Source organism: Salvia splendens, chromosome 7 (genome assembly GCF_004379255.2).
Source record: "Salvia splendens isolate huo1 chromosome 7, SspV2, whole genome shotgun sequence".
In the NCBI taxonomy this organism is placed as follows: Eukaryota; Viridiplantae; Streptophyta; class Magnoliopsida; order Lamiales; family Lamiaceae; genus Salvia; species Salvia splendens.
Window position 1 is genome coordinate 4891297 of NC_056038.1, and position 12474 is coordinate 4903770.

At 37.2% G+C, this 12474-nt stretch overlaps 1 protein-coding gene across 4 annotated transcripts; it reads left to right on the top strand.

The window, feature by feature from the left end:
- Nucleotides 1–581: 581 nt before the first annotated feature.
- On the top strand, nucleotides 582–11454 carry LOC121741620 (E3 SUMO-protein ligase SIZ1-like). 4 transcript variants are annotated; one of them, XM_042134471.1, is made up of 19 exons: nucleotides 582–840; nucleotides 923–1087; nucleotides 3138–3218; nucleotides 3595–3637; nucleotides 4075–4147; nucleotides 4515–4674; nucleotides 5153–5286; nucleotides 6056–6124; nucleotides 6468–6560; nucleotides 6689–6776; nucleotides 6879–6954; nucleotides 7317–7390; nucleotides 7616–7723; nucleotides 8268–8429; nucleotides 8900–9004; nucleotides 9169–9249; nucleotides 9336–10482; nucleotides 10801–11156; nucleotides 11264–11454. In XM_042134471.1, the coding sequence occupies exons 2-18, from the start codon at nucleotides 1064–1066 to the stop codon at nucleotides 10938–10940; spliced, it is 2658 nt and encodes an 885-aa protein (XP_041990405.1). In that variant the 5' UTR covers nucleotides 582–840; nucleotides 923–1063; the 3' UTR covers nucleotides 10941–11156; nucleotides 11264–11454. The 4 variants fall into 4 exon arrangements, with proteins under 4 accessions (XP_041990405.1, XP_041990407.1, XP_041990404.1 ...); XM_042134470.1 differs by having other exon boundaries at nucleotides 584–840; nucleotides 9336–10509; XM_042134473.1 differs by lacking the exon at nucleotides 8268–8429 and having other exon boundaries at nucleotides 583–840; nucleotides 9336–10509.
- The last annotated feature ends 1020 nt before the right edge of the window (nucleotides 11455–12474 follow it).

Genomic DNA, 12474 nt, shown 5'->3' on the forward strand with positions numbered 1-12474 from the left:
CCACCCGGAACGCCCGAACTTTGTGTTTGAGGATGGGCTGAATATTCCGTTTCCGGACTAGGAAACGGTTGTGAACCGAACCATTCGGGGTTCCAACCGTGAGAGGGCGGGTGGTCATCGCCTTGGCGGGACATTGTTATGTTGTATGGTGGAAGAAAGATTGAGAATGGATATGAGAGAATGAAGATGAGAATGAATATGAGAATGGTGTGGTTTGATGTGATTTTTTGGGTGTGAAAGTGAGGGGTATTTATAGATGAAAGTGTGTATTTTGGGGGAAAAAAATAAAATAAAAAGTGGTAAAAAACGGTAATAAACGGATATTTTTTTTGGAAGTGAATTTTTTTTTTAAATTTTTAATCGGTTTTTTTAATTAAAAACTGATTTTTAATAATAAAAAATACTCAAAGGCAACGGCTCGCCGTTCGACATGTATCCTGCTTGCTGGCACGGCGGCGAGCCTCGTCTTTGCCAGCGGTGCGGACGGACGCGGGGCACGGCGCCACGGTTGTATATGCTCTAAAAGCTCCTAAAAAATACTGGTGGCTTGGACCGAGAAATAGCCAAGCAGAACCCGGACGTATTCGCAGTGAATAAACCGAATTCAATACACCGATGATACGTCCGGAAATTTGGTAGGTTGTTTTTCTCTTTTCCGGCTGCTTTCTTTTGGGGCAAAATCAAACACACACAACACCTTGCAGTGTGTGGATTATAGCGAGAGATTCGGGCAACACGACGAGCCGCTGTTTAGTACCCTCGCAACCCTTAATCACTTTCCGCCCTAATTGCGCCGCTGGTTTTGGTGCATTTTATTGTATCAAATTCACAACTTTTTTTGTAAGTTTTTCTGTCTCTTCTAATTTAATACCGTGTGCTGAGTTGTGCCTGCGTATTTATATGGAGTATTGTTTTGATGAAGCGAATTGGCTGATGATGTGAGGGGGTCTGGATTCCGATGGCTAATTGAAGAAGACGCGTGGCTCGGCAGCTTTATCTGATCATTTGTTGTTGTTTCTGTGAGTTCGGCTGTGGGTTGGAGTGATTTTTGGGAGTGAAGAGAATGGACGTGGTGGCTAGCTGCAAGGTAATATTAGTCTGATTAGGAGTTTATTTGCTTGTAGAATTGTGTTCTACATTCAGATTCTTTACTTGTTTGAATTATCAGTTTGGTGGCTGTGTTTTCATTTTGATTACTACTCTGAAGATGTCATGCAAGTCGTTGTTAACCTAGGCCATTTTGTTTGAGGCTTATATTAGGAATTAGCAAGTTGTACTATTTGGGTTGTGTCTTTCTGATATTGTACCTGCGTGCCACAGACTTGTGTAATCTGGAAACTAGTAGTATCAATTAAGTGCTTAATGTGATCAGTGTTATTTGAATGTGCCACGTGATACAGAAGCTGGTAAAGACATAGGATTGGGTTTAGATTGAAGCTTTGCCTTTATGAGGCAAGATACATGAGAATTAGAATTTTGGTGATTAAGAAATGAGCTGTCGTGATATCATTGCGGTTATGTTTGCTAAAATTGCATTCAGGTCCTTATCCTGCATTGCATATTTCATTTTTCATTTCATTGCTGTAATGCTGGAGAGTAGGAGTTGTTAAGGAGATATATTGCTCTGGTAAGAGAAAATAATTAATTTTGCTGAGAAGTGATTTTGAGGTTCTATCCCCCTTACTTTTTGTCTCGAAGGGGGAGAATGGGATATTGTATACATTTGATGGCGGTTTCCAGTTCTGGATATGTAGGATATACGTATTTCTTTATTCTTTGTGGAAGCATTAAGAAATCTGTAAGTTCATGATTCCATAGCCTATCACTTAGAGAATGGTGACGTAGAGAAATTTGTTTGGTATTCAGGATTTGGTTTCTGTTTGGAAGCTAGTCTCATAAATTAAAAGCCAATATATCTGTACATAAATTAATTCGCTACCTTTTTTGAGAGATCACATCAGCAATCTGAAATTTGTCGGTATCCATATCATATATCTGTTCATGATTCCATAGCTTATCACTTATGCGAATTGGTTTATTCGCGAAGCTTTTACTAAAGTTTATTTTCTGCAGTTTCTTTTGTTTCAAAATAACAACCAAATGAGTATATGTTCTAAGGTAAATAAGAAGTCATTTGAATTCCAATAAAAGGCCGAATAAATGTGACATCTCCGCTCTCCCCTGATTCCTTTGATTGTAAAATTATTTTGGTTCATTTTGTCTCTCACCTGTTCTGTTGTCCTCTACTTACCCTTAACCCTATGCTCATTCTAGGAGAAATATCCCTACTTCGTGCATACTTTCTTTCTTGTTCACATTTACTCTTAGAAAGGGCAACTTGATCAGTTGATTGTTATTAGGGTTTGTTACTGTTTTCTAGCTAAGAGGGGCGGAAGCCTCGAGTGAAGCTATGTATGACAACCCCACATTTTTCTTTTTGCAAATGCGAGGCATTTTTCTCCTAGTTTTTGGAAGTCCATTACTTATTTTAATTCAATACATTTAAGAAGAAGGTCAATGAGCATATGCATGTAGACACATCATAAGTGTATGAGGTGCTAGTGACACACACATGAATATGCTGTTCTTGATGAGTAACGAGGAGGGAATGTTAAGTTTTAAGAACTAATATGCTCTGACATGGAGACCAAAAGCAAGGATGCATTATCACAAAAGCTTGAAGTTAGACTAAAAGATTAATGCATATGTGTTTGATTGGATTAGATAGTGGTAATATTCTTTGAATTAATTTTGCTTGATAATTGTGAATTATTTAACTAATGAAGGACAAATTTGGCCGAGATTGATATGTAAAAAATTGTTGTATGGTGTGTGCTTAATATCTCATCATAACAATAACTATAGTAGGTCATTTGTAATGTATAATACCCCCTTAGCTGGGGAGATTTTATATGCATCATAACTGTTTGTTGATACGTCTTTGAATTAAATTTTTGTTGTGTTTCTAACTTACTGTTCTTATTAAGAGGGAATTCTCATGTTTCTTTGTAAACTTTTTTGTTTGCTTGTGTTGGTCCTGTTTTGATAACCCCTGGGTTTAAGAAATGGTTTATTTATGTTTCTCAGCTAGTACTTACTATTATTTTGAGAAAAAACTCAACAATCGTGTTTCACAGGACAAATTAGCATATTTTCGGATTAAGGAGCTTAAGGATGTCCTTACACAACTCGGACTTTCTAAGCAGGGAAAGAAACAGGTAAGATGTTTATATATTGCTATTGATTGGCATTTCTACAATAAGGAGACTTCCACTCAGTCCTAGACTCCTAGTCTACTCTTTCTTTTGTGTACTTGTGGGCTCGAGCCTGGGAGCAATCAGTTGGAAATTAAGACTGTAAAATATCTATGTTGTTCACAGATGGCAACCTACTTGTATAATTGGGTTGTTATCCTGCATGTTTTAGTTTCCAATAACTCGAGGCTTGACGATTCATAAGTTAAATTTTTCTCTTTAGTATTATGGACTACTATTACTTTCTAATTCTATTATCCCGTAAATGTTTTATTTCCTGCTTCTGAATATTCTAAGTCAAACAACATTTTGAATCTTTTTTTGTATTCAATTGGCACAGGACCTTGTTGACCGAATAATTGCCATTCTCTCCGATGATCGAGGTAATTGGCTATGCGATCTCTCTGTTACTTTAACAAATCTGTTGAATGAGGACAACTATTCACTTTCTGTCGGAATGTCTTATAAAATTAAGCAAACTCAATTTGCATTGGTCCAATGAAAATTATGCATCAAAGTACTTTTCATTCAAAGTACTTGAGAAAGTACTGCGAAAGTTCTTGACAAAGTTTTTGTTCTCTTACCCAAAATAATCTGATATGAAGCTCTAATCTCATTGTTGCTAAGTAATAGAGTAAATATGGTGATAATTGGATTAAATGAATAATCCATCTACAGACAAACATGTGATGGCATGTCAAACAGTACTTATGAAGAAACGTGAGGAATACTACTAGACTTGTAAACCTCATTTTTCTGACATAATATCTGATGACTACAAAGCGTTGGAGAAATGAATTCTATTATTTATTTGTAACAGTTTCTGGAACCTGGGCCAAGAAGAATGCTGTTGGAAAGGATGACGTGGCAAAGCTCGTTGACGACACTTACAGGTATTATATAAAATTTAAATCATGGACTTACTGCCTTTTTGTCTTAGATAGCTTTTATTATCTACTTACTATGTCCTTTTTTCTCATGCTGTCTGCTATGTTGTCAAGGAGTAGACAGTTGTTCGGTTTTTCTTCATTCACTCTTACAAATTTATGTCCCATTTAGATTTCAGAGCTATAGTACTTAATACTATAGAACGTTTAAAGAAAGCAGAAGAAACTTACTTGAGGTGGTGGGTTAAAAAATTGTTTGTGACAACATGAGGAAAAAACTGCAACTTTGAGATAAAATATTTCTTTATAAGTAGGGAGGAATACTCATTGGTTGGACCTGATTTTATGCCCATTATCCTCTTTATATATTCAGAAAAATGCAAATATCTGGGGCACCTGACCTGGCATCAAAATCACAAGGCATTTCAGATGGTACAAAGGTAAAACCTAAAGAGGAGATAGTAGATTCACATCACATGGACAAGATACGCTGTATCTGTGGAAGCACATTGCCTACTGATTCAATGATTAAGGTATGTACAGTGTGCTGAAGTTTGATGTTCATGAGCTCCTACACTCTGTTCATCTTGATATAGTAGGAATAAGGTAGGATAGTTGTTAAAGGTGTACCAGAGGGCACAAATTTCACCAAGTGCGTTTGACTTGGTCCTCCTTAAGCAAGTTGGTATTCATAATGTTTGTTATACTCCTTTTGTCCCTAATAATTTGTCACCATTTGACCCGGGCCCGGCACGGTTTTAAGCAAGTTGGTTTTCATAATGTTTGTTATACTTTTGGTTTGAATAAAGTATGTTAAAACTTGAACCATTGATTATAAAATGACGAAAGTTCATGATATTCCTAACGAGGCTAATGAAAAATGTAACTGTTGATTATATTCTGACCTGTTATTCTTTAGTACTCCACTTATTAAGTTTCAAGATCCAACTTGCTTTTACATGCTAGTGAGTAGTGAACATTCTAAATAATTTTATGTACATATTGGTGCAGTGTGAGGATCCAAGGTGTAATGTATGGCAACATATAGCATGTGTGTTGATTCCCGAGAAACCAATGGATGGTGTTCTACCTAGTCCTCCAGAGACATTTTACTGTGAAATATGTAGGCTGAGTCGAGCTGACCCGTGAGTAAAAAATTGCACCTTTATTGTTCTTGTGGAGCTTGTTGATTCTCATAGGCATTATATTCACCATTTGATTACCTTATTATTCGTTAACCTGTTTTACTTTTAACCTTTATTTTGTTTGAGCAATCAATACAGATTGTGTCATTTCCAGAAGTAAACCTTTCTTATCTACTTCCTTCACAATCTGCCTTTTTCTATTCTTTTTATTGCCTGCAGTAATTTGTAGATACTTTTTAATGAACTGAACATAAAATGGCAGATACTTGTAGAATTCTTGAGATGCTTTGGTTGTATGTTTATCCTTGCTTGGAATTTCTATCTCGTGCATATTAACACTGTCACAACTCACAAGCAGTTGCTTGTCTTATAACCTGAGATCTGGTTCAAGCTTCCAACTTTTCTCCAATTTACAGAATTTGTTTACTGTCATGCCAATGTATTTACACTCAGCTGAAAGTATATTCCAATTTATTTTCAAGTAACTTTAATTTGTGAAGATTTCTCATTATATAACTAAGAGCTTGCCCAATGTTGGATACTTGTTGGGTTATTATCAGATATGCTAAACTCAAAAACATGTATGGTTCTATGTACTTCTCGGCCCTTAAATTATTTATCAGTGTTTTAATATATGTGAAACACCGTACCCAATTGACATGCTCCAACGTTTTATACTTGATATGAAATGATTGGTTTCTTTTGTACTTGGAATCAATTTAGAAGAATGCTTGATGCCTGATAGTAATCGTTGTGCTGAAATATGCAGCTTCTTGGTGTCAATGGCACATCCTCTGCTTCCTGGGAAATTGAATGTCACAAATGTTCAAGCAGATGGGTATGTCGATCGGATATCCTTCTATTATTAGCATTCTGTAAGGTTCACATGTATGAGAGCAATATGTCACACTCTAATAGCTGAACCTGAGCATTTGTGCGATTTAAGTGCTTTACAAGTGATATAATTTACTTTAAAAGATGATATTCAGCAATCTAGTATGTTAGATGTGCAACTATATTCTTTGTTCTAGCTTTTCAATGTCTTCAGATCTTTGTTTGTTGTGGTGCATGTACCAGTACGGTATAAATACAGTGTACCATGGAATGCTGATTGTGTCTTCTGTTGCATATAATACATTTAATTTTAGTTCAAATTCAAGATTTGGCGTATTGTGTTGCAGCCTGGTTAAACTTTTCCTGGATCACTGTTGCACTCTCTCGATATATCCATGTTTTGAGAAGTGGGATTATAAATTCTGGCAATTAAATTTGTGGTCTGTCAAGATGCTTACCATGCCGACTTCCTATTTATTTGTTTCTGAGGTTTTCTTGTTTATGTATGTTTTGTTCCATTGAGTTAGTTTAATTTGTGGCTGCATTTCTGCACATTTGTGGCCTGCAGCTCTAATCCTGCTCTGAGCATCGAGAAAACATTTCAACTAACTAGGGCAGACAAGGACTTGTTGTTGAAACAAGAATTTGATCTTCAGGTTGGTGATCACTTAATGTAATAGGAAAATTGTATGCGTTGTAACTGTTGTTCTTTTGGTATATGCTAATCTTGTACATGATTATGATTGTTTTCCACCTAGGCTTGGTGCATGCTACTCAATGACCAGGTCACATATAGGATGCAGTGGCCACGATATGCAGATTTGCAAGTGAATGGTATGATATCCTCTTACAATACTCAATTTTGTGAGTCTATTAGATTAGAAGCTAACTTCTTCTTCAACTTTTCCGAAACTGTTTCTAAGTGCTCTTTCGTTGCAGCTAAGTATAGAGATGCTCATCTGATTCTAATTTGTTGTTGTGCTTTAGTACATTTCAAAATCAGGACTTGCCTATTCATCCATGTCCAAAGTATGATATTATTATAACCTTCTTGTTTGGGAGGAGGGTTGCTAGCATACATTTTGATTTTTCTGTAGGCATTCCATTTCTCTTTTGTTCACTTTGATGTGAACGATAAAGGACATAGTATTGCACTTGCTCACAAAGGGAACAATTTTGTTTTATTAACCTTATAGGTATACCGGTAAGGGCAATAAACAGACCCGGTTCTCAACTTCTCGGAGCAAATGGTCGAGATGATGGACCTCTTGTGAGTTTTCTCTTCACATTGCCATCTTTTTTTTGGTGTACCATGTATGTATGAACTGTCAAATTAGAAAACCATTCATTGTTAAGGAGTTATGTTTATTTATGTGGAAGCTGGTGTTTTGTGGGGGAAATCAGTAGCCCAGTTATGTCGTTCATTCATTTTTGACTAGATATTCTGTATTGTTGTTTACATATACCTTACTGTGTATCTTGTTGTTTTTGTCAGATTACAACATGCACCAGAGATGGAATTAATAAAATTTCCTTAACAGGATGTGATGCTCGCATTTTCTGTGTGGGAGTTAGAATTGTAAAGCGGAGGACTTTGCATCAGGTTGAATGATTCTCCTGAAAATTTTATTTTGGTGTATATTTTGAAATGTCTCTTGCTATATGCTCATGTGGTTTGGTAAACTTGAATATTTTAATTAGCTTAAAATAATGCGCCGGTAATATGTTTCTGAATCATGCTGTATGGATATGATCTCACCCTGTTTCATAGGACCAGGCTTTCTAGTGTACTCATGGCCCTTTTTGTAAAACTCTTAGGCCTTAGCAGTTCCTCTTTATGTTGAAGTATATAGCACGGTGTCATTCTAATTGTGTCATTAAACTTTTGTGTGTCTGTGTTTGGGGTACTGTACTCATTATTGATGTTTAGCTTGTATTGTCTCAGTTTCTTTGCTTGCCAAAATTTTCATTTTCGTTCTGATAATTAGGTCATCTTCTTGAGTTTGCCATCTAAAGATATGAGGGACTTGATCTTGGTTTCTATTGTACCGTGAATCAGAAGTTTGTGGAACTTATTGGCAGTGTACATTTGTTTCAGTTTTTATTAACCTGGACTTAAAAGTGAACTTTTGCCGTCGTTTCTCTAGATTCTTAATTTGATCCCAAAAGAGGACGAAGGTGAGTGTTTTGAGGATGCACTAGTGCGTGTTTGTAAATGTGTTGGTGGGGGAGCTGCCACAGAAAACGCTGATAGTGACAGTGAAATTGAAGTTGTTTCTGATTTTGTTCCTGTCAATCTCCGCTGTCCTGTGAGTAATATTATCCTAAATACTTGACCTGATTGGCATAATTTTATTGAGAATAAGATGTCTCTGTCGTCTTCTTCCCATGAGCAGATCTAGTATGATGTTGATGCATTTTTTGATCATAGTGTACTTCTCTACTTCTATGGAATTTTGGGTTTATTTTACAACTTCTACATCTGTAGTTGCAAACCATTTACTTCTGAAACATCTCAGTGTATGCTTTCCCAAAGATTTATTTTATCACTGAAACTCATCAAAAAATTTATCGTCTTGTTATTATCCAATTAGTTTATTTTAATGCCATGGAATTCTTATAATTACTTTCTATACTTTTTAAAATTATATTTCATCATATGCTGTTTATATTATGTGGGTGAGATTGTCGCATAGTATGCAGCCTTGTTTCTTTGTTAAAGGTTACTCCAATTATATTGAATCTGAATAGCCTCTAATCTGATGACTGTATTATTCAGATGAGTGGCATGAGAATGAAGATCGCTGGAAGGTTTAAGCCTTGTGCTCACATGGGCTGTTTTGATCTGGAAGTATTCGTGGAGATGAACCAACGCTCTAGGAAGGTAAATTGGTTTGTATATTTCCTAAATGCCTGTTCTTGCTATGTACTGAATGGACAAGAATAAGTTGTATTCCATCATAAGTTAATTACACTGAAACTTAATTTTAAGTCCTTCCCTTCCATGACTCTGTTTCTTATGTTCTTCACTGCTGTCTGGAAATGCAGTGGCAATGTCCCATTTGCCTGAAGAACTATTCTTGGGAGAAAATCATCATAGATCCTTATTTCAATCGGATATCACACAAGGTACTGTTCTGTACATTGACTGATTGATGTATTATATCTTCTGCTTTTCTTGATTTATATTATGCTCACTTCATTATGTATTACAGATGCGGGATGCTGGAGAAGATGTGGCTGATATTGAGGTAAAGCCTGACGGCTCTTGGCGTGCTAAGGCAGAGGGCGATCGTAGAACTTTTGGGGAGCTTGGGCTGTGGCATTTGCCTGATGGCACCATCTGTTCGTCAACTGAAGCAGAATCAAAGCCAAAAGGAGAACTTAAATCAGTTAAACAGAACGGTTCTGATGGTCATGGTGCTCTAAAAATAGGAATTAGAAAGAACCGGAATGGTTGCTGGGAAGTTAACAAAACTGATAATGCGCGAGGTGTCGCACCTGCAAATAGACTTCAACAAAACTCCAAGAATAATGGTGAAATTATAATTCCTATGAGCAGTAGTGCCACCGGTAGCGACAGAGATGGTGAAGATGGCAGTGTTAATCAGGATGATGAGGGAAACCTTGACTTTACTGCAGTGAATGTTACTGAATATGAGTCCATGCCCCCAGGTTTTGAATCTCCACATGTGTTTAATGATCCATTCACTGCTACTCCAGGTGGAGATGCTGAAGTAATCGTCCTTAGTGATTCTGATGAAGAAACTGAACCACTAAATCCCTCGAAGGTTGTTTACAAGAGCAATGGGGCAGCTACTAGTAGCATTCAGTTTGCTTCACAGCATGGGATTCCTGATTCTTTTTATGAAAATCCTGCTGTTAGTAACGGTGTAAATTCATGCCTCGATCCTTACAATACAAATGATGACGAGTTTGGGAGTAATATTTGGTCATTGCCACCTGGTGGCATTTCTGGACCTTTAGTTGACATGGAAGACGTCACTCTTAATGGCCAGTCTTCTATTAGTGGCTATAATTTGCCTCCGGAGACTTCTATGGGATCTGCTGCACTCATCCCTGATTCTGATGCTCAACTTACTGATATTGATGGTGGTTTAGTAGTCAATGATTTGGCGCATAATGGCAAGGACCACCGCTCACTTCAAATATTTCTTTCTGCAAGGCATTCTGATTCTCCAGCTGTGCAGACTGATTTGAGACATCATCCTGATGCATCAAATGGCATTCGTACTGAGGACTGGATTTCTCTCAGGCTTGGTGATGGTGGTGGAGGGGGTCAGGGTCAGCCTACAATAGCAAATGGCTTGAGTTCAGCCAATCAATTACAACCGAAAGATGGTAACTTGGATGTGTTAGCAGATCATGGTAACACTACTGCTATCTTATTTGTAAATTCCCCTTTCCCATCCCCTCAAAAATGGATAAAAGATGAGTACTTTTAGGTTAGCTCTATTCTTTAATCATCAGAAAATCGAATCTTCATTTATGAGATTAGTTGTTTCGACCATGTGTAACTTCCTTAAGGGATAATGATTGTGGAACAGACTCACCAGATTGCTACTACTAAAATTGCATCTCAGTTGAATGTAATATTTGATGAGTTGTTATTGATATAATCCTTCTGTATATTTACTTATTTCATTTCTTGGTTGACAGCAACTTTTATGCTTGGTATGAATGGCAACAGGACCGGTAAGACGAGTAGGGAAAGAACAGATAGTCCCTTTTCGTTTCCTCGCCAACGGCGATCTGTAAGACCAAGACTATATCTTTCTATTGATTCAGACTCCGAGTAGAGCAATTGGAGAGGCAATCTGGAGGAAATGCCTTCTTTTCGATTAGATGTCGATAGGACTTCGGTCAGATGCCTTGTTTTTCTGTGGAGAGTCTCATTCATGCTTTCTAGTTGATCATCTGTACATTTTAGCAGATAGAAGAAGCTGACAACATTACCTGCCGCATTGGGAAATGAACCCAAAAAAAAACCTCTTATGCTTCTTCGATAGAATTTGGTGAGCCATTTATTCTCTTCTTCTATTTTGAAGCTCAATTCCTGTTGTGCTCTGCTTTCTGATTGCTTTTATTTAATACTTATATTTTTCACCTTGGTTGTTTGCAGGTGCAGCGCTGCTAGATTGCTCATTTTGTAGTTTCAGAAAGATGGTAAAGTTGGAGTTCAGCTAATTTTGCTTGAAGGAAATATGAAATATTACATTTAGGTTAGAAAAAATAACCTATAAATTGCACAGCATGGCATTAAATACAGTGTTTCTTTTTCTTAAATTATTAATTATTAAAGTGTTTTTTTAATCATTTCTCCAACGCAATTCTCCCTTAATGATTTCGCCACTAATGGGACATTTAATGAATAGTGCTACCGTTTGCGTTGCAACTAAATAAATACATCTCGAATTTGATTTATTATTATTAATAATAATAATTTACAAGATAACAAGACGAAAGCTCAACCACTGATTGGCATGATTGTTTCTGTTATTATTAATTGGTTGGTTTCATTAAGAGCATCCATGAGCAATTGTTCGTCCATCCTTGCCAGCGGTGTGGCACCGCTGTCTGCTAGCACGGCGCTGCTCGATGCATTGAGCACGTCCGTGTTAAAGAGCAGGCGACGTGGCGCGTTCTGATTGGCCAACGGCATATCCATTGGAAAATCATTTTTTTAAAACTTGAAAATAATACCAAAAAATAAAAAAAATATATATTTCACAATCCTAAAAAATGGCCGTTTTTTTGCCCGTTTTTCTATATTTTTTTATTTTTTCCCCCAAAATCATCTATAAATACACACATTCATCATTCATTTTTCACATCAAATCATCTCTCATTCCTCTCTCGTTCATATTTTTCATAGAACTTATCTACACCTTATCTCTCACTCAAAATCTCAAATGGATTTCACCCATCTCATTGCGGAAGCGGAGCGCGAAAAATAAGAATACTATGAAAAACATCGTGTCGCTTATGAAGCATATGTCGCAGCGAATACCCCCGCCCCTCCTCCTCAACCAACTAGATCAACTCGCCGCTACATCCATCGTGACCGGGAGGGAGCCCACGAAAGGCTCGTTGTCGACTATTTTTCTGACCAGCCGCGGTTTCCGGAAGATCACTTTAGGCGCCGTTTTCGCATGTCAAAGCGCTTGTTCATGCGTATTGTCAACACATTGTCCGCCCGTGTTGAATACTTCCAAATAGGTCCAGATGCAGCCGGTCGGCAAAGTCTCTCGGCGTTGCAGAAGTGTACGTGTGCCATCCGACAACTCGCTACTGGGCAAACGGCCGAGCTCTTCGACCAGTATTTGCATGTCG

Excerpts from the sequence above, each read along its gene's own strand:
- LOC121741620 (XM_042134470.1), top strand. The coding sequence starts at position 1,064 with ATGGACGTGGTGGCTAGCTGCAAG. Across the intron at positions 7,391-7,615 it reads GTCGAGATGATGGACCTCTT|ATTACAACATGCACCAGAGA; the intron begins GTGAGTTTTCTC and ends TGTTTTTGTCAG. Across the intron at positions 9,005-9,168 it reads TGAACCAACGCTCTAGGAAG|TGGCAATGTCCCATTTGCCT; the intron begins GTAAATTGGTTT and ends CTGGAAATGCAG.